The sequence below is a fragment of the Doryrhamphus excisus genome, linkage group LG2 (genome assembly GCF_037039965.1).
Source record: "Doryrhamphus excisus strain RoL-2023G ecotype Guam linkage group LG2, RoL_Dexc_Guam_v1.1, whole genome shotgun sequence".
In the NCBI taxonomy this organism is placed as follows: Eukaryota; Metazoa; Chordata; class Actinopteri; order Syngnathiformes; family Syngnathidae; genus Doryrhamphus; species Doryrhamphus excisus.
Genome location: NC_136358.1, coordinates 19,933,404 through 19,957,825, shown reverse-complemented (window position 1 = coordinate 19,957,825; position 24,422 = coordinate 19,933,404). Strand labels below are relative to the sequence as shown.

At 44.5% G+C, this 24,422-nt stretch overlaps 4 protein-coding genes across 6 annotated transcripts; 2 read left to right on the top strand and 2 right to left on the bottom strand.

Moving 5' to 3' along the window:
• The first annotated feature begins 502 nt into the window (after window positions 1-502).
• On the top strand, window positions 503-7,525 carry LOC131132603 (putative polypeptide N-acetylgalactosaminyltransferase 8). The gene is made up of 11 exons (XM_058078383.2): window positions 503-771; window positions 2,455-2,704; window positions 2,793-2,959; window positions 3,705-3,888; window positions 3,956-4,153; window positions 5,285-5,399; window positions 5,485-5,670; window positions 5,739-5,876; window positions 6,965-7,060; window positions 7,129-7,296; window positions 7,358-7,525. The coding sequence occupies exons 1-11, from the start codon at window positions 579-581 to the stop codon at window positions 7,508-7,510; spliced, it is 1,848 nt and encodes a 615-aa protein (XP_057934366.2). The 5' UTR covers window positions 503-578; the 3' UTR covers window positions 7,511-7,525.
• Window positions 718-13,951, bottom strand: ada2b (adenosine deaminase 2b). Its single transcript, XM_078787633.1, has 11 exons — window positions 13,853-13,951; window positions 12,085-12,407; window positions 11,612-11,831; window positions 11,331-11,541; window positions 11,128-11,255; window positions 9,498-9,588; window positions 9,313-9,421; window positions 9,088-9,245; window positions 8,816-9,018; window positions 7,336-8,744; window positions 718-737 (listed from the first exon to the last, which is right to left on the bottom strand). Exons 2-10 carry the CDS (start codon window positions 12,377-12,379, stop codon window positions 8,657-8,659), a joined length of 1,503 nt encoding a protein of 500 aa, XP_078643759.1. The 5' UTR covers window positions 12,380-12,407; window positions 13,853-13,951; the 3' UTR covers window positions 718-737; window positions 7,336-8,656.
• A 100-nt stretch (window positions 13,952-14,051) lies between these two features.
• atp6v1e1b (ATPase H+ transporting V1 subunit E1b) lies at window positions 14,052-22,724 on the bottom strand. Its single transcript, XM_058078388.2, has 12 exons — window positions 22,708-22,724; window positions 22,178-22,241; window positions 18,385-18,505; window positions 18,213-18,275; window positions 17,498-17,563; window positions 16,320-16,429; window positions 16,147-16,213; window positions 15,976-16,065; window positions 15,830-15,898; window positions 15,671-15,765; window positions 15,507-15,594; window positions 14,052-14,519 (listed from the first exon to the last, which is right to left on the bottom strand). Exons 4-12 carry the CDS (start codon window positions 18,243-18,245, stop codon window positions 14,457-14,459), a joined length of 681 nt encoding a protein of 226 aa, XP_057934371.2. The 5' UTR covers window positions 18,246-18,275; window positions 18,385-18,505; window positions 22,178-22,241; window positions 22,708-22,724; the 3' UTR covers window positions 14,052-14,456.
• On the top strand, window positions 19,684-23,720 carry LOC131132608 (uncharacterized). 3 transcript variants are annotated; one of them, XM_058078390.2, is made up of 2 exons: window positions 19,684-19,844; window positions 22,737-23,720. In XM_058078390.2, the coding sequence occupies exon 2, from the start codon at window positions 22,901-22,903 to the stop codon at window positions 23,522-23,524; it is 624 nt and encodes a 207-aa protein (XP_057934373.2). In that variant the 5' UTR covers window positions 19,684-19,844; window positions 22,737-22,900; the 3' UTR covers window positions 23,525-23,720. The 3 variants fall into 3 exon arrangements, with proteins under 3 accessions (XP_057934373.2, XP_057934372.2, XP_078643765.1); XM_058078389.2 differs by having other exon boundaries at window positions 22,733-23,720; XM_078787639.1 differs by lacking the exon at window positions 19,684-19,844 and having other exon boundaries at window positions 22,678-23,720.
• Window positions 23,721-24,422: the final 702 nt, after the last annotated feature.

Genomic DNA, 24,422 nt, shown 5'->3' with positions numbered 1-24,422 from the left:
GCCAGTGCAGTTAATCTATAAGCAAACAATAATTCCCTCCCTTTACAAGCCTCCTTTGTGGACTTTAACAGGAAGACGTTCACGTAACACGATGTTATGATTCGGTTGGATGAAATGAAAGTGCTGACATATGCACGTTTAACCCTCCCTGTAAAAAGTGTACATGCAATGAAATAGATGAGCGTGTTTTGCTGGCCTGATGATGAGTGACAGCTGGTGGATGTGTGCCAGTTCAAAGGCCGGCCAGTTGGAGCGAACACACAAGGATGCAGGGTGGTGGCAGTTGCAGGACTTCCTGGTCTGATGCACCGACTGTCCTACGAGAACAACAATGTACATGTTACAGCACACGGACGCAGCTTTCTCACAGGCGGCAGACAGCGAGGCCCCTCCCACGCAGTTTCGACAGCGCTTACGACAGCATCAGAGGCGTGGGGTGCGCCAAATGAAATTGTCACTGTGCATGTGTGTCATGTAGAAATGTACCTCGGGAGGAGGGCCCAAGCCAAGAAGGTCCCGCATGAAGAACCTAAAGACATCTTTCTCCGTCCCCCTCCAGTCCAAACGCAAACACCGCAATGAGGTCCGGCTGGCTCAGAGGATTACTGCTGTCCATCTTGGTGGCGGCGTGCCTCCTGTACCTGAGCTCCATTCGCAGCGAGGTCCAAAGCCACTCTCAGAGCCTCCAGAGGGTCAACTCCGACGACTCGGCCAGAGGGCAAGGCATGTCCAGGAGGCTGGAGAAGATGGAGGCGGACATGGGCAGGCTACGTGAGTGCAACATTTGTGGTTTTGGTACTCTGGTCTGGACCAGGAGTCTTTGTAGTCATTTGAGGGTCGTTGGGTACTTCCTGGTACTGCACTGATGTAGTTTTACTGTCACCTCAACAGCTACTGTATCTGTTACATTAAGTTGCGGCTTCAATGTTTACATGACCACATGATAGTTTATTTTTCATCTACCAAGTATGAATAGGACAACTTTCTATAAAGTCGTTCAAATCCCTCAGGGGGATTATTATTGCCTAACTAGAAAATGGTCTCAACACTAATTGATAAGAACATTGCGCAATATTTCATATCGTCACATTTTTGTGTTGAAGTAGAACTACTGCATTCTCCACAACGGACACGATTTGTGGGAACGGGCAATTAAAATTCGAATTATGATTAAAAAAAAAAGGGAATTATGACATCATACCGCTAACTCTGATATTATACATATATAGCTCAGATAACCGATATTTTAATGAGCAAATCAAGCGCTCCCTCTTTTTCCTGCATGTGTCGTAACTTCCCCTGAGCTCACTTGGAAACATCCATCCATCCCCTACATCGCTTATCCTCACTAGGGTGGCGGGGGGTATGCTGGAGCCTATCCCAGCTGACTTTGGGCAAGAGGTGGGGTACACCCTGGACTGAGGGAGAGCTTTTCCAAATGTTCCATTCATTCATTCATTCATTCATTTTCTACTGCTTTTCCTCACGAGGGTCGCGGGGTATGCTGGAGCCTATCCCAGCTGACTTGGGGCGAGAGGCGGGGTACACCCTGGACTGAGGGAGAGCTGTTCCAAATGTTCTATGATGAGGGAAAAAAAAAAAAACGTTTAAAAAATTATAATATTTCTGATGGGAAAAACGGATTCAGTTAGCGTTTTTGGTTAGAGTGTCCCTTCTGGAAAAAATGAATGACGCTAACCAAGGTTCCACGGTATCCTGTGATCATCCTGTAACCACACGTTACTATTAGAATTCAGAAAATTCTGGTAAGTGGCGGCACGGCGGGCGAGTGGTTAGCGCGCAAACCTCATAGCTAGGAGGATGAGGGTTCGATTCCACCCTCGGACATCTCTGTGTGGAGTTTGCATGTTCTCCCCGTGCATGCGTGGGTTTTCTCCGGGTACTCCGGTTTCCTCCCACATTCCAAAAACATGCTAGGTTAATTGGCCACTCCAAATTGTCCATAGTTATGAATGTGAGTGTGAATGGTTGTTTGCCCTGTGATTGGCTGGCGACCAGTCCGGGGTCGCCTCTCGCCTGAAGACAGCTGGGATAGGCTCCAGCACCCCCGCGACCCTCGTGAGGAAAAAACGGTAGATGGGAAAAATGGTTTCAGTTAGCGTTTTGGTTAGAGTGTCCCTTCTGGGAAAAATGAAAGACGCTAACCAAGGTTCCACAGTATCCTCTGATCATCCTGTAACCACACGTTACTACTAGAATTCAGAAAAGTGAATTTTGAAGACTTTCTGGGTCTTGTTTTCCCACACTGGCCGGTAAGTCTGGAACGCAGCCCACATGAAAAGCAATACAAGAATGATGTTTTTTTTCCATGCGGCCAGTCGGACCATCAAGGTTGAATCAGAGCATGAAGAAAACAGTAAGCAGTCATGTGAAAAACAATGCAAAAGATAAGAATGATTAAAAGATGAAAAGATGAAATATTTTCTATTACAGTCGACCTGGTGGAAAAACTTGACTCAAAGGAACCGGCTGAACAGAACAAGCCAGTCCAAGACCAGGTACCTGAGAAGAAGGTGGTGAGGAAGCTGTTCCCCAACTCCTACTTGTTCAAGAAGTGGGGCGAGGATCTGTCCGAGGAGGAGCAGAAGGAGGCCGAGAGCTTGTTTGGCAGATTCGGCTACAACGCCTTCCTCAGCGACAGGCTTCCGCTCAACAGGGAGATTCCCGACACGAGGCCGGCAAGGTGACGATGAGTTTGACATCCCGTCAAACGAGACCATGTTCAATGCTGCGTCCATCCACGAATAAAACAATGTTTTGGTTCTTCTCAGGTGTGCAGAGAGGAAGTACCCGGATGATCTACCCAGCGTGAGCGTGGTGTTGATCTACCTTGACGAAGCTCTGTCCGTCATCAAACGCGCCATTCGCAGCATCATCGACAAGACCCCCGCTCGACTCCTGAAAGACATCGTTCTGGTGGACGACCACAGCACCAACGGTAGATTATGGTAGAACGTGGTCATAGAAACCGATTTTGTTCATTACTTTCATGGATAGAATTTGTCAGAACTTCCCGGGAGTTGAAGGCGATCCAGTTTGGAGGCCGCAAGATCGGGTCTATGGTCCTGCTGGTTTCATTGAGCCGAGATCTTCAACTCTCAGGGCTCAGATGAGAATCAGCACCTCAGAGTCTGAGGTTTTTGCTCGGAAAAGGGTGGAGTGGCACATCCAGGTCGGGGATAAGATCCTGGCCCAAGTGGGTCCTGTTCACAAGTGAGGGAAGCATCGAACAGGCGGATTGGTGCACCCTCTGCAGTCATGCGGACTCTGCATCAGTCTGTTGTGGTGAATCCGTCCATCTGCGTTCCTGGCCTCACCAATGGACATGAGCTTTGGGTAGTGACCGAGAAGATAAGTTCACGGTGGAATGAGTTTTCTCCCGAGGGTGGTTGGGTTCTCCCTCAGATCCGGGAAAAACTTGGAGTGGAATCGCTACTTCTTCACTTTGAGAAAAGCTGTCTGAGGTGGCTTGGGCATCCGGTCAGGATACCTCCTGGATGCCTCCCGAGTTGGACGCCTAGGGGAAGACCCAGGACACTTTAGCTGGCCTGGGAACGCCTTGGGATCCAGCAGCAGGAAGCAAGTCTGGACTTCCCTGCTTAGGCTGTTGCCCCCAAGCTGAAGACAATGGATGGTTAGATGGTCATAAGGTCCTAATATTCACCTGCTGCGTTCTCCCACAGAGGACCTCAAGGAGAAGCTGGATGAATACATCAACGTCATCCATGAGGAGCGTCCGGGCCTTCTCAAGCGAGTCCAACACACCGAGCAGCTGGGTCTCACTCAGGCCAGACTATCAGGATGGAAGGTGGCCACCGGCGACGTGGTGGCCATCTTGGACGCCCACATTGAAGTCCATGTGCAATGGTTGGATTCATTTCTTCTCGTGGGTGATAAATCTTGAGCTGAGATCTTGTCCTCTGCGCACACTCAGGGCAGAACCGTTGCTGGCTCGCATCAAGGAAGACCGAACTGTCATCCTGACACCCGTCTTTGATAAAGTCAATTTCGATGACTTGACGGTGACACGCTACGGTCCGGCTGCTGATGCCTTTGACTGGGCCTTGTGGTGCATGTACGAGTCCTTCAGGCCTGAGTGGTACCAGCTCAAAGACGAGTCGCAGCCTGGCAAGTGAGTCACACTTGGGATCTATGCGGTGTCCTGGTTGTCCTAAAACGGTTCCTTAAAAAATGGCCTCCAGAGTGGGAAAATCTGTAATAAGCTACTTGTCGTTTGCGTTGAGACAAGGAAAGCGCGGCTTAATGAAAGCGATGACATCACCACCGGTCACCATCATGTGACCAGAAGTGATCTTTGACGACAAGCTAACATAATATCTGATTATTCTGAACGGCATGATGTCACCGCGGTCAACATGCATCTACCGTTTTTCCTCACGAGGGTCGCGGGGGTGCTGGAGCCTATCCCAGCTGTCTTCGGGCGTGAGGCGGGGTACACCCTGGACTGGTGGCCAGCCAATCACAAGGCATATATAGTCAAACAACCATTCACACTCACATTCATACCTATGGACAATTTGGAGTGGCTAATTAACCTAGCATGTTTTTGGAATGTGGGAGGAAACTGGAGTAGCATCGTTGTGGCATCGTTGTTTAGACATTTTACTAAAAATGCACTCCTCCCTCTGTTTTCTTCTTTTCTATCCCCTCCTGCTCCGGTCTGACCACTTCAAATTTGCAAAACAACAAAACATAATTCATTCATTCATTTTCTACCGCTTATCCTTAGAAGGGTTGTGGGGGTGCTGGAGCCTATCCCAGCAGTCTTCAGGCGGGGTACACCCTGGACTGGTGGCCAGCCAATCACAGGGCACATATAGACAAACAACCATTCACACTCACATTCATACCTATGGACAATTTGGAGTCGCTAATTAACCTAGCATGTTTTTGGAATGTGGGAGGAAACCGAAGTACCCGGAGAAAACCCACGCATGCACAGGAAGAACATGCAAACTCCACACAGAGATAGCCGAGGGTGGAATTGAACCCTGGTTTCTTAGCTGTGAGGTCTGCGTGCTAACCACTCGACCACCGTGCCACTCACCGCAGTCAACAATCTTCTGATATTTTGCTGTCTTCTCTTCAATATGACTGGAAGCCTTGATGGTTTGGTGTGTCATGTGGTCCCGTCCGTTACGTCGTTTTGATCCCAGTGAAATTCCCGTCTGGATGCAACTATTGTTGCTACTGTTTCGGGCTGAGTGGATTATGTTATCTCAATGTTTTATTGCTCCAAAAGGAGCCCGTCCATCATGGGGATACTTGTTGCGGATCGCAAGTTCTTTGGAGAGATCGGAAGTCTGGACGGAGGAATGAAGATATACGGTGGTGAGAACGTCGAGCTGGGTATCCGGGTAAGAGAGTCCAGGATATTTACCCAGCTTTTGTTTGCTAGATGAAGTTTGTTCAGCATGATCTGCACTTCCTTTCATCCTGCAGGTCTGGTTGTGCGGGGGCAGCGTGGAAGTCATTCCTTGTTCCAAAATTGCACACATCGAACGCTCCTCCAAGCCTTATCTGCCCGACTTGAGCGTCACTATGAAACGCAACGCACTGCGGGTGGCCGAAGTGTGGATGGACGAGTACAAGCACAACGTCAACATCGCATGGAACCTTCCTCTGGAGGTTGGCTGTCATGCTTCAAAGAAAACTAGATTTTTTTTTTTTTTTTTTTAAAGTCTCTCCAAATTCAGAATCACGGCGTGGACATCGGCGATGTCTCCGACAGAAAGAAGCTAAGGGAGCAGCTCAAGTGCAAGCCCTTCAAATGGTACCTGGAGAACGTTTACCCCATGTTGGACCCTCTCAACGACCTGGTGGCATACGGAGCGGTGAGTAGAGACGTTCGAGTCCGTGATGAACCCCGCCGATAAACACATAATGAAATTTGTGTTAAGTGATGCTGCGTGACTCGGAAGCACGATCAACATGCAAGATTATGACTCATTTCCTGTTCCACAACCGCTGGAAAACATCCACGAGTAAAAGACACAACAAATAGCGTTTGTCCTGCAAGTTCAAATTCGATGTGAATGCAGATCTAGTTTGGAAATCCGGCAAAAAGACAAATTACACAGTCAAGCTTCCTAATGATGATGAAAATATTCCATCGATCAATAAGAAATCCTACAAGGATGAAGAGTCTTGAACTAGTCATGATGTGCTATATATATATATATATCACTATATTGACACTTACTATGGTACCCATTATGTCTATGAATGGTCATACTTCAGTACTTTAACATGTGACAAAAATAATTAAATAATAAAATAACATAAATTAAAATAAATTAAATTAAAATAAATTAAATTAAATTAAAATTAAATTAAATAAACAAAATTAAAAAACTTTAACTATATTAGGAAAGCAGGAAGTGAACAAATATAACTTCCCCCCCCAACAAATTTAGCAAAAATGTCAATGTCTGTTGTTTCTCATATTACACCCTTTTTTTCATATTTTTGATACTAGAATGACATACTAGAATGAAAATATATACAGAATTAATTTTTTATATTATATTTTTCTTTACTATATTAAGAGATCATTTTGAAAAGTTACCAGTTTATTCTATTTTTAATTTTCAAAGTATTTAAACTTTCTTCTTTAAATAAAATAATTAATAATAATAATAATTTAATAAAAAATTAATTAAATAAATACAAAATTAAATTATATTAGAAAGGCAGGAAGTGAACAAATGTAACAGTTAGTGATTGTAAAAGTACCAGATGGAGGGGTAGGATTTAATAAGCTTTGCTTCTTCCTACTCCTTTTTGGACATGTGGAACTGGGAACTGATTATGGGATGCATTCAATTGTAATCTGATGCATGTTCAAATGAAATTAAACCATGACCATTACTTAGCTGCTTCTGGAAGAAGAAGCACTGAGCTGTACTGCTTCTGTTGGCAGCTCATAAACACACTGAAGCCGGATCTCTGCATTGACCAAGGTCCAGTTCCAGGCAGCACCCCCATTCTCTACTCCTGCCATTACTTCGCCCCCCAGGTAAGACCCCCGCACCTACTTTATATTTCTTTATATGATTTGTGGACTATCGTCCTTGTGCGGTGCAGCGCTGCTACTACAGCACCAACGGACAGCTCTACATCGGCGGCATCAAATCCCACAAGTACAACAGCAACCGCTGCCTGGTGGATCCCGGCACGGGCGTCTACCCGGCGTTGTACGAATGCAAGATGGCCGCTCAGAAAAAGTTCCACATGTTGTGGGACTTCAAACAGGTGAGTGGTGCGCAAACTGCGCTTCGGCGATACACTGACCTCCTTCATGTGTGTGCGGCAGGGAACCTCCATCCAGAACCGGGAAACAAAGAGGTGCCTGGAGATTGCCACGGGTCAAACCGGCTACTACGAGCTTATCATTCAGCGCTGCACCGCTCAGATCTGGAACATACAGAATTATATCAAAGAGAGGGAAGTGAAGGAGGCGAGGTAGCAACTTGCGAGTGCAGACAACTCACATTTTGGACCGGAAGAGTCACACGGATCACGAGCGAGACATTCCCTTGAGCAACAAAATTATCCAAAACCACGGTAACGTAGCATCGTGAGGCAAGAACATTACGCAACATGGAAGCGTGTACAGAATTTGGTGTGCCCAAATAGCGTGTGTGTGGGTGTGAATGCTCGTCTCGGTGCTCACTGCGTTATCCATCAATCTTAAAGATACGGTCAAGTTACATCGCCAGGTAAGAACATTCACAAATGCACGCCGTTTTTGGTGCGCCCAAAATAACGTGGGTGCGAACGCTCTTCTCTCAGTATTCACTCACACATTTTCGATGCTCACTGTGGTATCCATCGCGCTTAAAATTCGAGTAAAGTAACATCGTAAGGGAAAGAGAATTCAATCCGCAATTCAGAAGCATGTACAAATTGCGATGCACCCAAATACTGTGTTCTCTGAAATTAAGAGTAAAGTAACATCGGAAAGAAAAAGGGCGCGTGACTGAGAGCCAAAAATGAGAGCCAAACCAGCCCTCTGCTGGTTGCTGCCATGCACGATGCCTCCGTTGCATCGAAGTACTCGCTGATAAGGTACAAACTTCAGATCCATCGAGTGTGGCGTGATTGCCAAGATTTTTAATTTAGATCATTTAACCTATAGGTTATGTTACATTTTGCTTTTGCCATAAACTTGTTCAGGCGGCACGGTGGAGGTGTGGTTAGCACGCAGACCTCACAGCTAGAAGACCAGGGTTCAATTCCACCCTCGGCCATCTCTGTGTGGAGTTTCCTCCCACATTCCAAAAACATGCTAGGTTAATTGGCCACTCCAAATTGTCCATAGGTATGAATGTGAGTGTGAATGGTTGTTTGACTATACGTATGTGCCCGAAGACAGCTGGGATAGGCTCAGGCACCCCCGCGACCCTCGTGAGGATAAGCGGTAGAAAATGAATGAATAAACTTGTTCAATTGTTACACAAAAGCGTCACAACTTTTTGTTTTTTTGGGTTAACTCATTAGCCGGTTAGCTTAGCATCAACCTCCACGGTTGGTGATGTTTAGAAGAATTTATTCATAAAGTCATCATAATCCTACTGACAGTACGACTTGAGGCCTTGAAAATGTTTGGTTCTCAAAGGTGAGCCAAAATGAAGGCGTCCCATTTCTTCTGCCACAAGGCCTGGCCCGTGTCCTTCAGGTGGTCCGGCAGCGAGCTGTACCTGTAGGCGGAGAGAAGGTCGTGTTAACTGAAACCGAAACCGAAAGCAGACGTCTCCAGATGGAGCGCCACCTGATGGAGTTGAGGGCCAGTTCTTTCAGGGTGCCCAGGTTAGCTTTCAGGCCACCGATGCCCATAAAGGCTTGAAAGAAGTCATAGGCCAGGCCCGTGGTGCCGAACATGGACGGGTCGTCTGAGCTGATCACCATCGGGTGGCCCTCGGACATGAGCACCGCAGCAGGGTGGTTCCGAAGGTCCGAGACCAGTTTCAGAACCTGTTAGACAAAGCCGCTCGGATTAATGTGATCCAACACGAGCGTCTGCTGTGCGGTACTTTATTAGACCTGGTTTGAGATGGGGCACAGTTCCACCGCTACGTTCCTTTCCCGAGAGAGCTCCTTAGCGAGTGGGTGGTGCGCCAAAGCGTATCCGTGCCCGATGCGTCTGGTGTTGAACAGAAGCGCGTCCAGGATGTTCTGATCCACCTCGGTGCCTTCCTCGTCTGCGGGGAGAGACACGACATCAGCACGGGCGCTAAGTGTTAAATGCGTCTCACGGGATTCACGCACCGGTCTCTCCGGCGTGAAAGAAGTAGGGCAACGTGACGCCCAGCTGCTCAGGCAGGGAGAGAGCGTCCCGGAAGTACCATAGCGGCCTGCCGCTGTCCTCCCTGCCCACCTGCAACACCACAACGTTAGCCACCTGCACGCCCCCCCCCCCACCCAAATGGGTTCTGTAGAGGACTTCCTACTACCAGGTCAAATCCGGCAACCACATCAGGGAACTCCTTCTGCAACTCAATGGCCTCCTTCACAGCCGCTTTCACCTCAGATGAACTCCAAGCCCTGGAAAACAAAGATGTTCCACGTTTCCTGGAGGACTACAATCTATTTGTGGTGGCGCTGTGTTGATGGAATGACATACAACTTGCATCATTTCTTGCTTCTTCATGTCACTCTTTAAATGACACAAACATGACATGCTGTCATGTTCTCAAGACAGGTCTCAAGACAAGACGTGTTGAGTCCGGTCTCAAGTCAAGACAAGACGTGTTGAGTCCGGTCTCAAGTCAAGACAAGACGTGTTGAGTCCGGTCTCAAGTCAAGACAAGACGTGTTGAGTCCGGTCTCAAGACAAGACGTGTTGAGTCCGGTCTCAAGACAAGACGTGTTGAGTCCGGTCTCAAGTCAAGACAAGACGTGTTGAGTCCGGTCTCAAGTCAAGACAAGACGTGTTGAGTCCGGTCTCAAGTCAAGACAAGACGTGTTGAGTCCGGTCTCAAGTCAAGACAAGACATGTTGAGTCCGGTCTCAAGTCAAGACAAGACATGTTGAGTCCGGTCTCAAGTCAAGTCAAGACAAGACATGTTGAGTCCGGTCTCAAGTCAAGTCAAGACAAGACATATTGAGTCCGGTCTCAAGTCAAGTCAAGACAAGACATATTGAGTCCGGTCTCAAGTCAAGTCAAGACAAGACATATTGAGTCCGGTCTCAAGTCAAGTCAAGACAAGACATATTGAGTCCGGTCTCAAGTCAAGACAAGACATGTTGAGTCCGGTCTCAAGTCAAGACAAGACATGTTGAGTCCGGTCTCAAGTCAAGACAAGACATGTTGAGTCAGGTCTCAAGTCAAGACAAGACATGTTGAGTCAGGTCTCAAGTCAAGACAAGACATGTTGAGTCCGGTCTCAAGTCAAGACAAGACATGTTGAGTCCGGTCTCAAGTCAAGACATGTTGAGTCAGGTCTCAAGACAAGACATGTTGAGTCAGGTCTCAAGACAAGACAAGACATGTTGAGTCAGGTCTCAAGACAAGACATGTTGAGTCAGGTCTCAAGACAAGACATGTTGAGTCAGGTCTCAAGACAAGACAAGACATGTTGAGTCAGGTCTCAAGACAAGACAAGACATGTTGAGTCAGGTCTCAAGACAAGACATGTTGAGTCAGGTCTCAAGACAAGACATGTTGAGTCAGGTCTCAAGACAAGACAAGAGATGTTGAGTCAGGTCTCAAGACAAGACAAGACGTGTTGAGTCCGGTCTCAAGACAAGACAAGGCAAGACTGATTGAGTCAGGTCTCAAGTCAAGTCAGGACAAGACCGAATGCGTCAGGTGTCAAGATGAGACAAGACCAATTGAGTCAGGCCTCAAGTCAAGACGAGACAAGACAAGACAGGTAGAATCGGGTCTCAAGTCAGCAAAAGTCTGCAAATTTCCCCACTGGGGGACGAATAAAGGCATATCTTAAGTCAGACAAGACATGTCGAGTCAGGTCTCGAATCAAGACAAGACAGGTAGAGTCAGGTCTCAAGTCTGCAAAATGTCCTGCCGTAAAGGAGAAATAAAGAGCAAAGGTGTTGTGGACTAAATACTTGGTGAGGTACCTGTGCACGGCTAGGATGAGGCGAGCACCGAGGAAGTCCGGATGATCTTTGACAAATTCCTTTGTGACTTCCTGAAAAGTCCTCAGCGTCCACATCTTGTCATGAATGGTTCCATCCAGCTCATACGCCTGACAAGACAAAAGAAAATAAAGGCTTGGAGCAGATGACCCACCACGGGAGATGCAGGAGGAGGACACACAAACCCTGGAAAGACCACTGCGCAGCTCCAGATACATGATGTTGTCCTGGTGGAGCTCCTGAAGGCCTTGATAGATGTAGTCCCTCAGTACGGGGGCGTGGCTCACCAGGCCTGCAGTGGCTATGAAGGCCTTCTCAAACTTCTCCCACACGGCGTCCTGGTTCGGGTACTCGCCGTCCGGGTCTTCCGTGACCAACGTCAGGTGCTGCATCAAGCTGCAGACCGAACATCCATGAGGTGTGCCTCCAAGAAGAAGAAGAAGAAGGTGGACGTTTCTCCTCCTACCTGGCGTCGAAGCCCGTCGGGTCTCTGTTCTTGGCCCTCAGGGTGTGCAGCAGCTGCCAGTAGAAGCAGTCCCAGCGCGGGAAAGGTTGTCGCTGGGAGAAGACGAAGCGGACAGAGTTGTCCCACGTGAAGCAGACGTAGCAGTTTGGACGGTATGTCACGTTCTTCACGAGCCACTCCACGCTCACCATGGAGGAGCTGTGGAGGTGGAGGGCGCCGCCTGAGCAACACATTAGCATGAGTGGGAATTAGCATGAGTGGGAATTAGCATGAGCGGGAATTCTTCTTTCTCAGAACCTTTTACTCAGATGTTTTGGTGCAGAAGAACATCATGAAGAACATCATGTTCACTTTGATGCACGATATTTAGTATGAATGCTCAAAAATAAGTTAGCACAAAGTGTGTTTTTGCACACGGTTCCAAAAGAACATCACACAAGAAGGTCCACAACAACATGGCCGTGACTGCTCACCTTTGGGCATGTCCCGCAGCAACTTGAAAACGGAGCTTCTCTGGATGAGAGGCTTAGCCTTGAAGAAGTGGAGAGCAGGTGGGAAAGGGTCGGCCCACATTTCTCGCTCCTTCATTTGGCAAAGCTTAGCATCCAGTTTTTGCTCGGCCGGGTTGAGCACCACCTCGCCGCCGGTCTGCCTGGAGGCCTCCTGGCGCATCAGCTGGTCCCGCTTGGTCGGGTCTGGCATCCCGACAACCACCGTCCAGAACGACAGGAGGGTCACTGCTTGGGGGAGCGACGGGGCCATGGCCATCGATACCACCAGGGTGCGCTGTTGTCCTCTTAACAATATTTTCCCAGTTACGGCATAGAAAACATGTTTAAAAACTCCTAAACACACTTTTTAACATTATTAGAGTCACCTAGCCATAAACTAGCACCCCTATAGTCATCTTTATATAATATATTACACATAATTAGAGAAAATAAGCTTTTTAAGACGTAAAAATAAAAAAGTGCTCATGTGTGTCACAGCAAATGTGTTCCTCCTAGGGGGTCCTTAGTGGAGGCGGACTTGTTGTGAGTTATGGCCACAACACTAGCCGGTGTTATGATGATATTCATTCATTCATTCATTTTCTACTGCTTTTCCTCATGAGGGTCGCGGGGGGTGCTGGAGCCTATCCCAGCTGTCTTCGAGCAAGAGGCGGGGTACACCCTGGACTGGTGGCCAGCCAATCACAGGGCACATATAGACAAACAACCATTCACAGTCACATTCATACCTATGGACAATTTGGAGTGGCTAATTAACCTAGCATGTTTTTGGAATGTGGGAGGAAACCGGAGTACCCGGAGAAAACCCACGCATGCACGGGGAGAACATGCAAACTCCACACAGAGATGGCCGAGGGTGGAGAAAGACAAAATAAGAAGCCAAAAAGTTACCACTTCCACACAAAATAAGAGAACTCATTCATTCATTCATTTTCTACCGCTTTTTCTCACGAGGGTCGCGGGGGTGCTGGAGCCTATCCCAGCTGTCTTCGGGCGAGAGGCGGGGTACACCCTGGACTGGTGGCCAGCCAATCACAGGGCACATATAGCCAAACAACCATTCACACTCACATTCATACCCGTGGACAATTTGGAGTGGCTAATTAACCTAGCATGTTTTTTTGGAATGTGGGAGGAAACCGGAGTACCCTGAGAAAATCCACGCATGCACGCAGAACATGCAAACTCCACACAGATGGCCGAGGCCGTGGAATTGAACCCGAGTCTCCTAGCTGTGAGGTCTGCACGCTAACCACTCGACCACCGTGCAGTCCTATTATGATATTAACATTGTGAAATCATTAAATCGTCATTGCTGCCACCTAGTGGCCACAAGTTGAATTTGTCATCTACCTTGAGGTTTTATGTTTTAGTTCATTGAGCCATTTTTTGTTTAAAAATACAGAAGTCAAAAATGAATTCTTAAATATGTATATTTAAACAAAATGAATGGGCTATATTCACCTGCGAAACAGCGGCTGCGTATTAATTTGTGAAAAAACACAAATGTAAACTGCAGTACTATTGTTAGTTGTACACTACAAATACAAACAATAATTCATGTCAAGGCAGATGCAAACAAACAGCCTTTTTTAAAGTATAAAAACATTGGGTTTTTTTTAGCAGCCAATACAATGCAGTGTATGGGATTGGACTAGAAACAACAGTACTTGCAGTAGTGTGCTCGTTTTAAGAGTAAAACTAGTGCAGTAAATGTAAAAGTACTCACAAGCAGTAGCAGCGTCGTCGTCGTTGTCGTCTCCCCAAAGACTGCTCTTGTCTGAGCCTCGCAAGTCAGCAAAATAGTCGAAGCGGCTGCATAATTGTCTGACAAATAGCATGTGATTAACCAATGAACAGAGCATGAAGGGACAAACACGGCATGTGTGTGTGTGTGACCCTATTGTGAGGACACTGCTGCGTACTACTCATGATTCAATCATTTTATTATGTTGTACATTTACACCAGGTTCGAGACAATAATACAAACGGACAAAAAAACCCACAAGAAATAATTTAGTCAGGAACGCTCATATCTACGACTCTCTAATAAATTAACTCTTTTGTTTGGAGGATAACTCGGAAAAAGCCACGGAAACTTAGCAAAAATCCAGCATGTACCCCCCCCATCCCGCGGTAAACTAAACAAGAATCATCGCTGTTGTCTGTTAGCAGCAGCGAGGATCACGGGTAATGATGAGTGGCGATGGCGGCGCTGCTAGCGTCCGTCCTTCATGCACAAAGAAATACAGCAGCACGTCACACGATAATAACCACCACAATACCCCATTTGGGTTTTTTTTGCCTTTTTTTGCCTTGGGGGGGGGGGTTTCTCAGTCCATGAACTTGCGGTTTGGGTTGGCGCCGAAAAGAGCCACTCGGATGTCAGGCATCATCTGCAAACACGTTCACAAGACACATACAGTAGGATGACTTACAGTATTTGACCAGAACTGGAGTGGGGGGGGGGCAAAAAGATGGAAATGAAAATAAAAACTGCACAAAATGTGCAGTAAATGCAACTTATGACGTGTTTATGTGATTAAAAATTGTCCGAGTGCCACCAATGTAAAAAAATTAATATATCATAAAGTTAAATTATAAAAATTATATTATAAATTCCTGTGAAAAGCAAACACACTGGCTTCCCCGCTGCATTTTTGTAAATAAATGTCATCACGTCCAATGTTGCTATTTCAAAAAAAAAAATGTGCCTGTCTTGTTAAAATGTGCTGTGTGCCTCGCTGTCGCGATATTACTACAATATTACTACTTTATTCTTTTCCTGGTAATGTTGTGACAATACTGCCCTAATATTCATTCATTCATTCATTCATTTTCTACCGCTTATCCTCACAAGGGTCACAGGGGTGCTGGAGCCTATCCCAGCTGTCTTCAGGCGAGAGGCGGGGTACACCCTGGACTGGTGGCCAGCCAATCACAGGGCACATATAGACAAACCTGCCCTAATATTTAAATGTTATTTTCATAAAATTAGTGCTCGGCTGCACGGCGAATTGGTGCACGAACGGCCAAATTGTCCATAGGTATGAATGAGTGTGAATGGTTGTTTGTGTATATGTGCCCTGTGATTGGCTGGTGATTGGCTGTACCCAGCCTCCCGCCCGAAGACAGCTGGGATAGGCTCCAGCAACCCCCGCGACCCTTGTGAGGATAAGCGGTAGAAAATGAATGAATTAATATTAATTACTTTTTATCTGAATAGTTAAATACTATAGTTTTTTCCTTGCAATATTACTACTTCATTCTTTTCCTGGTAATGTAATAATGACAATACTGCCCTAATATTAATTTGTTTTTTTTCAAATTCTATTTTTAGAATGTGTCAATAGTGAAGCAACAGCTGGTCTTCTAGCGGGTACCTGCTGAGCCATGAGGTCCAGTCTGCTCTCCAAGGTGTTGGACACTTTGATCTTGCCGTCCCCGTTGTAGAGCTCGATACCTCCGGAGCTGCGAGACGTAAAAGGGTGGGTCGGTTTGCGTTTGGTTTTAAAGCCGTCAAACGTGGCGGTTTGTAACTTCTTACATGTCGGGAGACAGGAAGTTGTCCTGGTCGATGCGGACCTCCAGGGTGTTCTTCACCGCCGCTTTGTAGATGGGAATGTTCCTCTGGATGGATGCCTGGGAAGACGAGAGGCGTGACGTGGATGTGATGCCCGGGGGGTGGGGTCACGTTTGGACTCACCTGCACCATCTGCACGTCTTGTTTGCGACATCGAATGCTCACTTTGGTCTCCAGCAGCTGATACAAACCCTGGATGGGAACAGCAGCTTAGAAGCTTAGAAGCTGGTGCTAACGAGTTAAATGCTGCCCAATGAAGGTGTGCTAACCTGCAGAATCAAGCCGTCGATGAGAGCGGAATACTTGGAAGGGTCTCGTGCCACGTTAGCGAGCCGTTGACGAGCCTCGTTCAGCATGTCCTGCGGGCACGAGGCGGCATTTGGGATTAAAAAACCTGATATTTAAGAAAATCCACCTCGGTGAAGAGAAGCGTGACTTGCCGAGATCATATCGTCACGGGCCTTCAGGACCTTCAGACGCGCCTGGTTCATCAGGTTGGACATTTGGCTGCGAAGCGGACAAAAAACAAACACGGTGCGTGTTTACGGAGACGTCGTTTTGTGCGTCGGGACGCCACACGGACGAGGACCTGCCATGTCGGGAGGTGACTCACATTTTCTTCTGCTGCTCGATCTGCTTCTCTTTCTTCTCGTAGTACTCCATTATCTTCAGACGCTGCGTTTGCACCAGGCGGCCCTTCTCGATGTTGAACTCCTCCTCTGCCTGCAGGGGGAGGGGCGGCACACACTCATTGTTTTTTCCACATAGTGTTACATTACCAAGAGCTGTAATGATATTTTACACGTATTTTAAATGTGCTTTAGCGCCCCTAGTGGCCAGTGTGGAAAAGTCTATCATTAAGTACGCTCACCCAATCACTTAATGGATCGATCCAATCATTTGGATGTGCTGATACCTTGCCATGATAGTGGGTGTATTTGTGTTTGCCAGCCAGCTATTAACCAATTCAACAACGCTGTATGCCGGGGGTGTTCAAACCTTTTTTTAGCGATATGTAGAAAAATGAAAGGATGCAACTTTGATATTTGGTAAAGCCAAATCCAGTATCGTTACTACATCAGGTTGCTCTTTTACCGTATTGTCAAATATGTTCACTTTCTTCTTAAATAACCTTTACAATTTTGTTTTGTAATATTATGAAATTATTCCTGTTATATTTGGACTTTATTCCCATAGTAGATCATAATAATATATGAATATATATTATTAATAAATTAATAATAATAAATTATAATTATAATAAATGCCCTTTTCCCCCCAACTAATTTTGCAAAAATGTCAATGCCTGTTTTGTTTCTCATATTACTTTTTTAAAATCACATATTTTTGATACTAGAATTACTTTTAAAAATATATACAGAATTAATTTTTTAGATTATAATATTCTTTACTATATTAAGAGTTCATTTTGAAAAGTTATACCAGTTTATTCCATTTTTAAATTTAAAAGTATTTAAATTTTCTTCTTTAAATAAATAATAAAATTAAATTAAATCATAATTAATAATAATAATTACATAAAAATTAAATTAAATAGATTACATTTTTATTTAAATTAAATTTAAAAAAATTAAAAAACTAAAATTATATTAGAAAGGCATGAAGTGAACAAATGTTCCTCTTGTAATCAGGACTTATTCCCATAATATTTTGACTTTATTATTTTTTCATTTGTTTGTTTCCTTCTTAAATTGTATTTTTAGAATGTAATAAAACACCTCTAATGTACGCCGATTGAGTGTTATGATAAAACTGCACCGTATTGCATACCTTGGCGTCAATCTCCTCGGCCTTCTCGTTGGCCTCCTGCTCGATGAAGGCCATCATGTGCTTGATCTGCGGGCAAAGAAGGTTCATGCCATTAGAAATATGACGGCAAAACACCAAGTGCCGTCTTTCTCGCGGTGGAACGGACAAGGTGACATCGCAAGGAACGCCCCCACGTAGCACTCACACACAAAAGGTTATGCTGTCAATAATAGCTATTTGGCAAAGTTTAGCTGCTAACGTTAGCTATGAGTGGATGTGTCGCCCATCATAAGCACTCAAATTGTGCATGCGCTCAATTTATTACCAAGGTTAACTTTGAGACATTTATTTGTCAGTTATGGTCTTTCAGACCACTATTGCTAAAGTATGCTTTTATTCCACGCAGAATCCACAGCAGTTCCTCTTAAGAGCCGGGCATGTGACATATGTCATGTGACCACTAGCGCAGATGACTTAACCACAACCAACAACATATTTCTAAACCAACAACATATTTCTAAACCAAAATAACAAAACCTAGAACATTCCATCCACTATAATGGAACTCTCGTTTATTTCATGGTTATCCTGCCGTCCTGTAGCTTGGGGCAATGTCATCCAGCAGGATGCTAGCCGTTGCTAGCACGAGAAATAGCAAGAATAGACGGCATGACAGGAAAATGTCTTAAAACGTGTAACTAAGAGGTAAATCGTTCATTTAAAAAGCCTTCATTACCTGCTTCTGAACGTCGGCATCGCTGAGCGCCATGGTCGCTGCTGCTGCTAGCTAGCTGGGGGCCTGCCATGGAAACAACATCCACATCAGTGTTATTACAATCACATTAAACATACAATATACATACAATGCATTACTATGGACTAAATAGACTTTAAACGGTCACATTTACCCTAAAAATGCGAAGAGAATAATGAATGAGTTAATCCCCGCAGTCGTGACGAGGGAAGACGTCTACACGGAAGGTCAGCTGATGTTTGTGGTCACGTGCTATTTACTTCCGGCTCCGCAGCCTATCAGGTGCAAAAAGGAAGCGGAAGTCAAGTGGTTATTTCTAGTTTATAAAGACAAAAATATACTGTAAATATACAACTAAATATGTATAATATATTATATATAAAATATATTATAAATAAATTTGTACATAAAAATAATGAAACACTTTTTCACACATATATATATATCACGTACAAATTTTAATCATAATAAATCTACGTTTTATATATATAGTTGTAATGAATATACAACTATATATACATAGTTATATAATTATATAATATATATATATAGTTATATTTATACATAGTTGTATATTTTTTATGATATGTAATACATTTTAATGAATATAAATATATAATAAATTAAAATTATATTATAAATAAATTTATAATTCTAAATAAATATTCGGTATATTATATGTAGATTAATATTATTAAATATTTTAAAATATTATGATATATATATAGTTGTAATAAATATACATGTATACAGTATATTTTTGTCTTTACATATGTAGTTGTATATTTATTATGATTAAATATAATATATAAATATAAATATATATAGTTGTATATTTATTATGATTAAAATGCACCCATAAAAATAATGAAATACATTTTCAAGATGACAAAAGGAGAAGGCTGCCTCGTTGAATTTGAAACAGAAGTGGAGACTGACATTTAAATTCTGTTGCTAAATATTAAAAATATATAATTTTGAAGGCCCTAGCGTTCAGTTCAATATATACAGTCATAAAAATGCAATTAGATTTTTGTGAAAAATTGAGCATCGACACCATCATATGAGACAACATAGGTGAAAAGTCGCAATGCTCCCATTTGTTTCAAATTTGTAACAAAATCACCAAATCAAATAAAACATAAAAGAACGCCCCCCCCCAAAAAAACATGAAAAAACAAAAGAAAATGAATACCAATATTTACCCCACTAAATATGTTTTCCATATACAATATAAGGACTGTTGAGGAACTCTCACACTGACCTCTGCTGCAGATACTCGGGTTAAAGTCCGGTTTAGGACTTCAAACTTTATGTGTTACCCCCCCAGCCCTGCCCCCACGCCACCTGCAAAGTCACCACCGGCCAGTGCCAAGTGTTATGTCATGGATCTGGGAGGTGGAGCGCCACAGACAGGACAGAGATAGAGAGAGATAGAGAGAGAGAGAGAGAGAGAGAGAGAGAGAGCAGCTCGTCCATTGTGTTATTCCAGCTCTGGATCCAGCATGCATGTCTGCCTGTCGCTTGCTTTGACTGACTTTGTGTCGTAATTCACTTCCCAATCTGATCTCCAAGCAGCTCAGTCCAGTCCCACCGGCACCAAGAGCACCGCAGGTATGCTAAATCTTCTCCTTTCTTCTCACTTTTACAAGAAAGTTAAAATCTTCAAAGCAAACCAAAGTAAGCAACCGTTTTGGGATTGGAAAAATGGGATTGGATTTGTTGGCTGCTTCAAAGAAGTTCGGTTTGTAAACATGGCGCTGGAAAAAAAAAGGTCACTGTGGGTCATTCCAGTTTCGTGAAGGGCAGAAGCTAGCGAGCATGTTTGGTTGGCCAAAAATAAAAGGTCAGCTTGCTTTTCTTTCTTGTTTTTTTTTTTGTTTTTTTTTTTTTGCATGGAGCTGAATGATCACGTAGCTTTCATCAAAGGTTGGGATGGGATCAATGGGAATCCAATTTTCCCAAGTAGGCCAGTAAGTTAAGGAGGATCACAAAGATGGAGTGCGTGTTGAGGGATTAGGACGCACGTCACCCAGCTGGACGCCCAAAACATGACTGACTGCAACGTTTGGTCAGAATTATAGTAGGTTCCTGTTTTTTTGTTGTTTTTTATGGGGGGGGGTCATGTTGGGACCACTGGCCAATGGCCAAAATCCATGAGCCCATCAAAATGTTTACTTTTGTACTTTTGACACACAGTTCCTCTGATTTCTGCACACCATTTGCAATAAAAATTATTTGATTCTTTTTTTTGGGGGCGGGGGGGGATTGGTTACATGCCGGGACCACCGGCCAATGCCCAAAATCCACGAGCCCATAAAATTGCTTACTTTTGTACTTTTGACACACAGTTCCTCTGATTTCTGCTCACCATTTGCAATAAAGATGATTAGATTAAGTTTTTTTGGCGGGGGGGGGGGTATACATGCCGGGACCACCGGCCAATGCCCAAAATCCATGAGCCCATCAAAATGCTTACTTTTGTACTTTTGACACACAGTCCCTCGGATTTCTGCTCACCATTTGCAATAAAAATGATTAGATTCCGTTTTTTTTTGGGGGGGGGGGGGGGTGTTACATGCCGGGACCACCGGCCAATGCCCAAAATCCACGAGCCCATCAAAATGCTTACTTTTGGACTTTTGACGCACAGCTCATCTGATTTCTGCTCACCATTTGCAATAAAAATGATTAGATTCAGTTTTTTTTGGGGGGGGGGGGATTGGTTACATGCCGGGACCACCGGCCAATGCCCTAAATCCAAGAGCCTATAAAAATGCTTACTTTTGTACTTTTGACACACAGCTCCTCTGATTTCTGCTCACCATTTGCAATAAAATGATTAGATTCTTTTTTTTTGGGGGGGGGGGGGTATACATGCCGGGACCACCGGTCAATGCCCAAAATCTACGAGCCCATCAAAATGCTTACTTTTGTACTTTTGACACACAGTTCCTCTGATTTCTGCTCAGCATTTGCAATAAAAATGATTATATTCAGCTCCAGAGCCCTCCCACTCTTCAAGCCCCGCCCATCAAACTGCCAATTCTTAACAATTGGGCAAAAATTCTTATCAGTAAACATCAGTTCAGTTCACTCTATCACATTTCCCCCTCAAATATATGAATTAATGAATAACTCATCACTGTTCCATGGTTGAATATGGCTTATTATTAGTACAAAAATATGCCCAATTAAGCAATTTTTTTCCGTCTAAATGAAGCATTTCTAAGCACATACATGTCAAAATGAAGTATAACTGAATATACAAGTGTAATGCATTCAAATTTGTTGCCATATGTAGTATTCTACACTATTCAGTCATATTACATTGATGACATGACGCCACAGTAGGAAGTACTGCTCGTAAACAGGAAGTCTCCCAATGCCAACACGTGAGAGTCTATACTTTATGAATTATTATTTCTTATTCTGAATGAATATGTATGTAGATGTGATTATAGGGTTGTTATTTTATTTCTAAATGGCTCTGATAATTTTCAAAAGCGTATTTAGAATGTGTTTAATACGTTTTCTATGTCTTCTTTTCTTATATATTGTGGCACGTGTTGACGTCTATTCCAGGCCGGGTGGTGAATACTTTCCGCAGTCCGCACAGACCGGGGTCACCTTGGCGTGACGCGTTTTACGCACGCACGGTGGAATGAGGATGTCTTAAAATAATCCCACACTGTCAATCATTTTTAGTCCATTCAAGTAGCAAAATATAAGTTCACCTGCTGTCTTCAAAATGGACTTGAGCTCAACTTAAGCAAAGTCTGATCTGATCCGTCTAACAAACTCACCTTTGGAAAGTCAGTTCATGAAGTAAAATGCCAGAGTGGGATTTGTGAGACATGAACATTCGTCTTTCGCTATTCTGTGTGTTGTAAAGGTATACAAAGAGATAAATAAAGGCAGCTAAGAATGCACATAATGGGACATACCTAAAAGTCTTCTGAATAAAAACCTCCAGGAAGCTCCAGCAAGGCTCCATGTCCATCCGGTCAGCTGCAAATAAAGCACATTGTTATTATTATTGTTATGGACGTTGTTACGCCAAAGAACTACCTTACTGGTGTAGCGACACCTCACCATACCACAGCGGCTCGCTAGCTTTTTTAAAAATAAAAATAAAAATAAAAATAAAAATAAAAATAAAAATAAAAATAAAAATAAAAATAAAAATAAAAATAAAAATAAAAATAAAAATAAAAATAAAAATAAAAATTAAAATAAAAATTAAAATAAAAATAAAAATAATTTTTTATACACATGATTACTCATACATAAATACACATAAATAAATAAATATATTTATATATATAATATATGTATATAAAATAAATGTATATATGTATATAAAATATGTATATTAAAATAAATATATATACACACATATACACACACACACATATATATATATATATATATATATACATATACACACATATATATATATACATACATAAATAACCTCTGTTATGTCCCCCAAACGGAAGCCAGCCTTCACCCTGGAGGGCAAAGCCCCAGTCGAGTCCAGCGGGGGGGTCCCAGGTGATGGTGAGCCCACCTCCCTCAGCTCCAGCCCTGCTGCACAGCCTCTGGCCCACACAGAGAGTCCTGGACCCTGGCAGAGCGAGAGCCTGCTGGCAGAGTCCTGGTCCACCATGGGGGACGTGGACCCCGAGGACACCAAGAGCCTGGACAGCAGCGACGGGGCGGTCCTGGCCGGGGAGGAGAACCACTCCTCCAACTCCGACATGGTGCACCTGGAGCGGGAGGAGGCGGAGATGCTGGAGGAGGCGGCCGGAGAGGAGAGGGGAGGGAGGTCAGAGGATGAGGAGGAGGAGGAGGAGCTTCAGACCAGTGTGCTGAGCGTCTTGGGTGGCGAGTCGGAACGCCAGGAGCTCCCGCAGCCGGCTGAGGAAGCTCACACGGAGCAGGAAGCGGCAGCGGAGATCATGCAGGTGGTGCCCCCCATGGCGCTGCCACCCCTGCCTGTCCTCCGGCTTGAACCCCCTTCCGCCACCTCCACTCCGACCGCTGCCGAGGAGCTTCCTTACACCGCACCGGGGCTCCTTCCTCCCTCATCCACCCTTCCCCCGGCGGAGCCTCCTGCCGAGGGGCTGGAACTCACCCATGAGAAGCCCCTCTCCGAGGAAGGGGGACACCCTGCGAAAGGGTCCGCCGGTCCCAACACCGAGCTCCCAGTGCTGCTGTGCGGGGGCGCGGCTTTGGTGGCGGTGGTCGGCGTCGTGGCCTACGGCGCCGTGGCCTACTGCAGGAAGTAGAACCTTCCCTGACATGTTAGCAATATTCCACTGTCATGTGACGCCATGTAGCAAATCCACGCTGTCGATTGGTTGATTGGTCGGATTGCGTTTGTGCTACCTCAGCTCGCAGCAGAGCTCACGGCCTTGCTTTTCCACAACCACAAATGTGCGGCAAATCTTACCGAGGAATAAACATTTCCTGTTTTTGGTTCTTCTTGCTCGTCTGTGCGCCTATTTTCTATTCTGCCCCGCAGTTTGAAAACCACTGATTGAATCTGTCACACAAAATATTTAATTGGGTGGCCAAGGTGAGACTCTTTCTCACGTAGAGGTGCAATGGTGGCCACTTGGGTGGCCATGGCCACCATTTAGCTCCGCCACTGCACATCCACCATTCATGTACGTTTTATTCAGTAAAAATATTTAACATTGAATTTAAAATAGGAGATTGTATGACATTTTTACAGATAAAATAAGAGTAATACATTCAGTTGGACTGAAAGAGTGTGTGTGTGTGTGTATTCTGCCCCCCCCCCCCGGCCAATTTTGTTAACTCAAATCAAAAGTGTTCCCACCCCTGGTATATGCTGTATAAGCATGACATAAAATGCGGAAGTCACCTGTAGTTCATTTCTTAGCCACAAGAGGACGCGCGTTGACAAACATGCCTGGAGCAACTAAAGGTACCGTTGTTGGACAAATATAACGATGACAACAAAAGTACCTCAAAGGGTTGAATGTTGTGGCAGTACAATGCTATACTTTGCTGATTTGGGTTATTATCAAGAAATCAAGAGATATCAGCTCTTAAATTCAACCTTAAATGCATTTGAACATGCATCAGATTACAATTGAATGCATCCCATAATCAGTTCCCAGTTCCACATGTCCAAAAGGAGTAGGAAGAAGCAAAGCT

Bases quoted from the DNA above. Each gene is read 5' to 3' on its own strand.
- LOC131132603 (XM_058078383.2), top strand. From the start codon at position 579: ATGAGGTCCGGCTGGCTCAGAGGATTACTGCTGTCCATCTTGGTGGCG. The intron at 5,400-5,484 runs GTAAGAGAGTCC...TTCATCCTGCAG, and splicing joins ACGTCGAGCTGGGTATCCGG to GTCTGGTTGTGCGGGGGCAG. The intron at 5,877-6,964 runs GTGAGTAGAGAC...TTCTGTTGGCAG, and splicing joins ACCTGGTGGCATACGGAGCG to CTCATAAACACACTGAAGCC.
- ada2b (XM_078787633.1), bottom strand. From the start codon at position 12,379: ATGGCCATGGCCCCGTCGCTCCCCCAAGCAGTGACCCTCCTGTCGTTC. The intron at 9,246-9,312 runs GTGCGTGAATCC...CTCTCCCCGCAG, and splicing joins CTTTCACGCCGGAGAGACCG to ACGAGGAAGGCACCGAGGTG. The intron at 9,019-9,087 runs GTCTAATAAAGT...TTTGTCTAACAG, and splicing joins TGTGCCCCATCTCAAACCAG to GTTCTGAAACTGGTCTCGGA.
- atp6v1e1b (XM_058078388.2), bottom strand. From the start codon at position 18,245: ATGGCGCTCAGCGATGCCGACGTTCAGAAGCAG. The intron at 15,899-15,975 runs GTTAGCACACCT...GTTCCCATCCAG, and splicing joins TCGACGGCTTGATTCTGCAG to GGTTTGTATCAGCTGCTGGA. The intron at 15,595-15,670 runs GTAAGAAGTTAC...TACGTCTCGCAG, and splicing joins AACTTCCTGTCTCCCGACAT to CTCCGGAGGTATCGAGCTCT.
- LOC131132608 (XM_078787639.1), top strand. From the start codon at position 22,715: ATGTCCCCCAAACGGAAGCCAGCCTTCACCCTGGAGGGCAAAGCCCCA.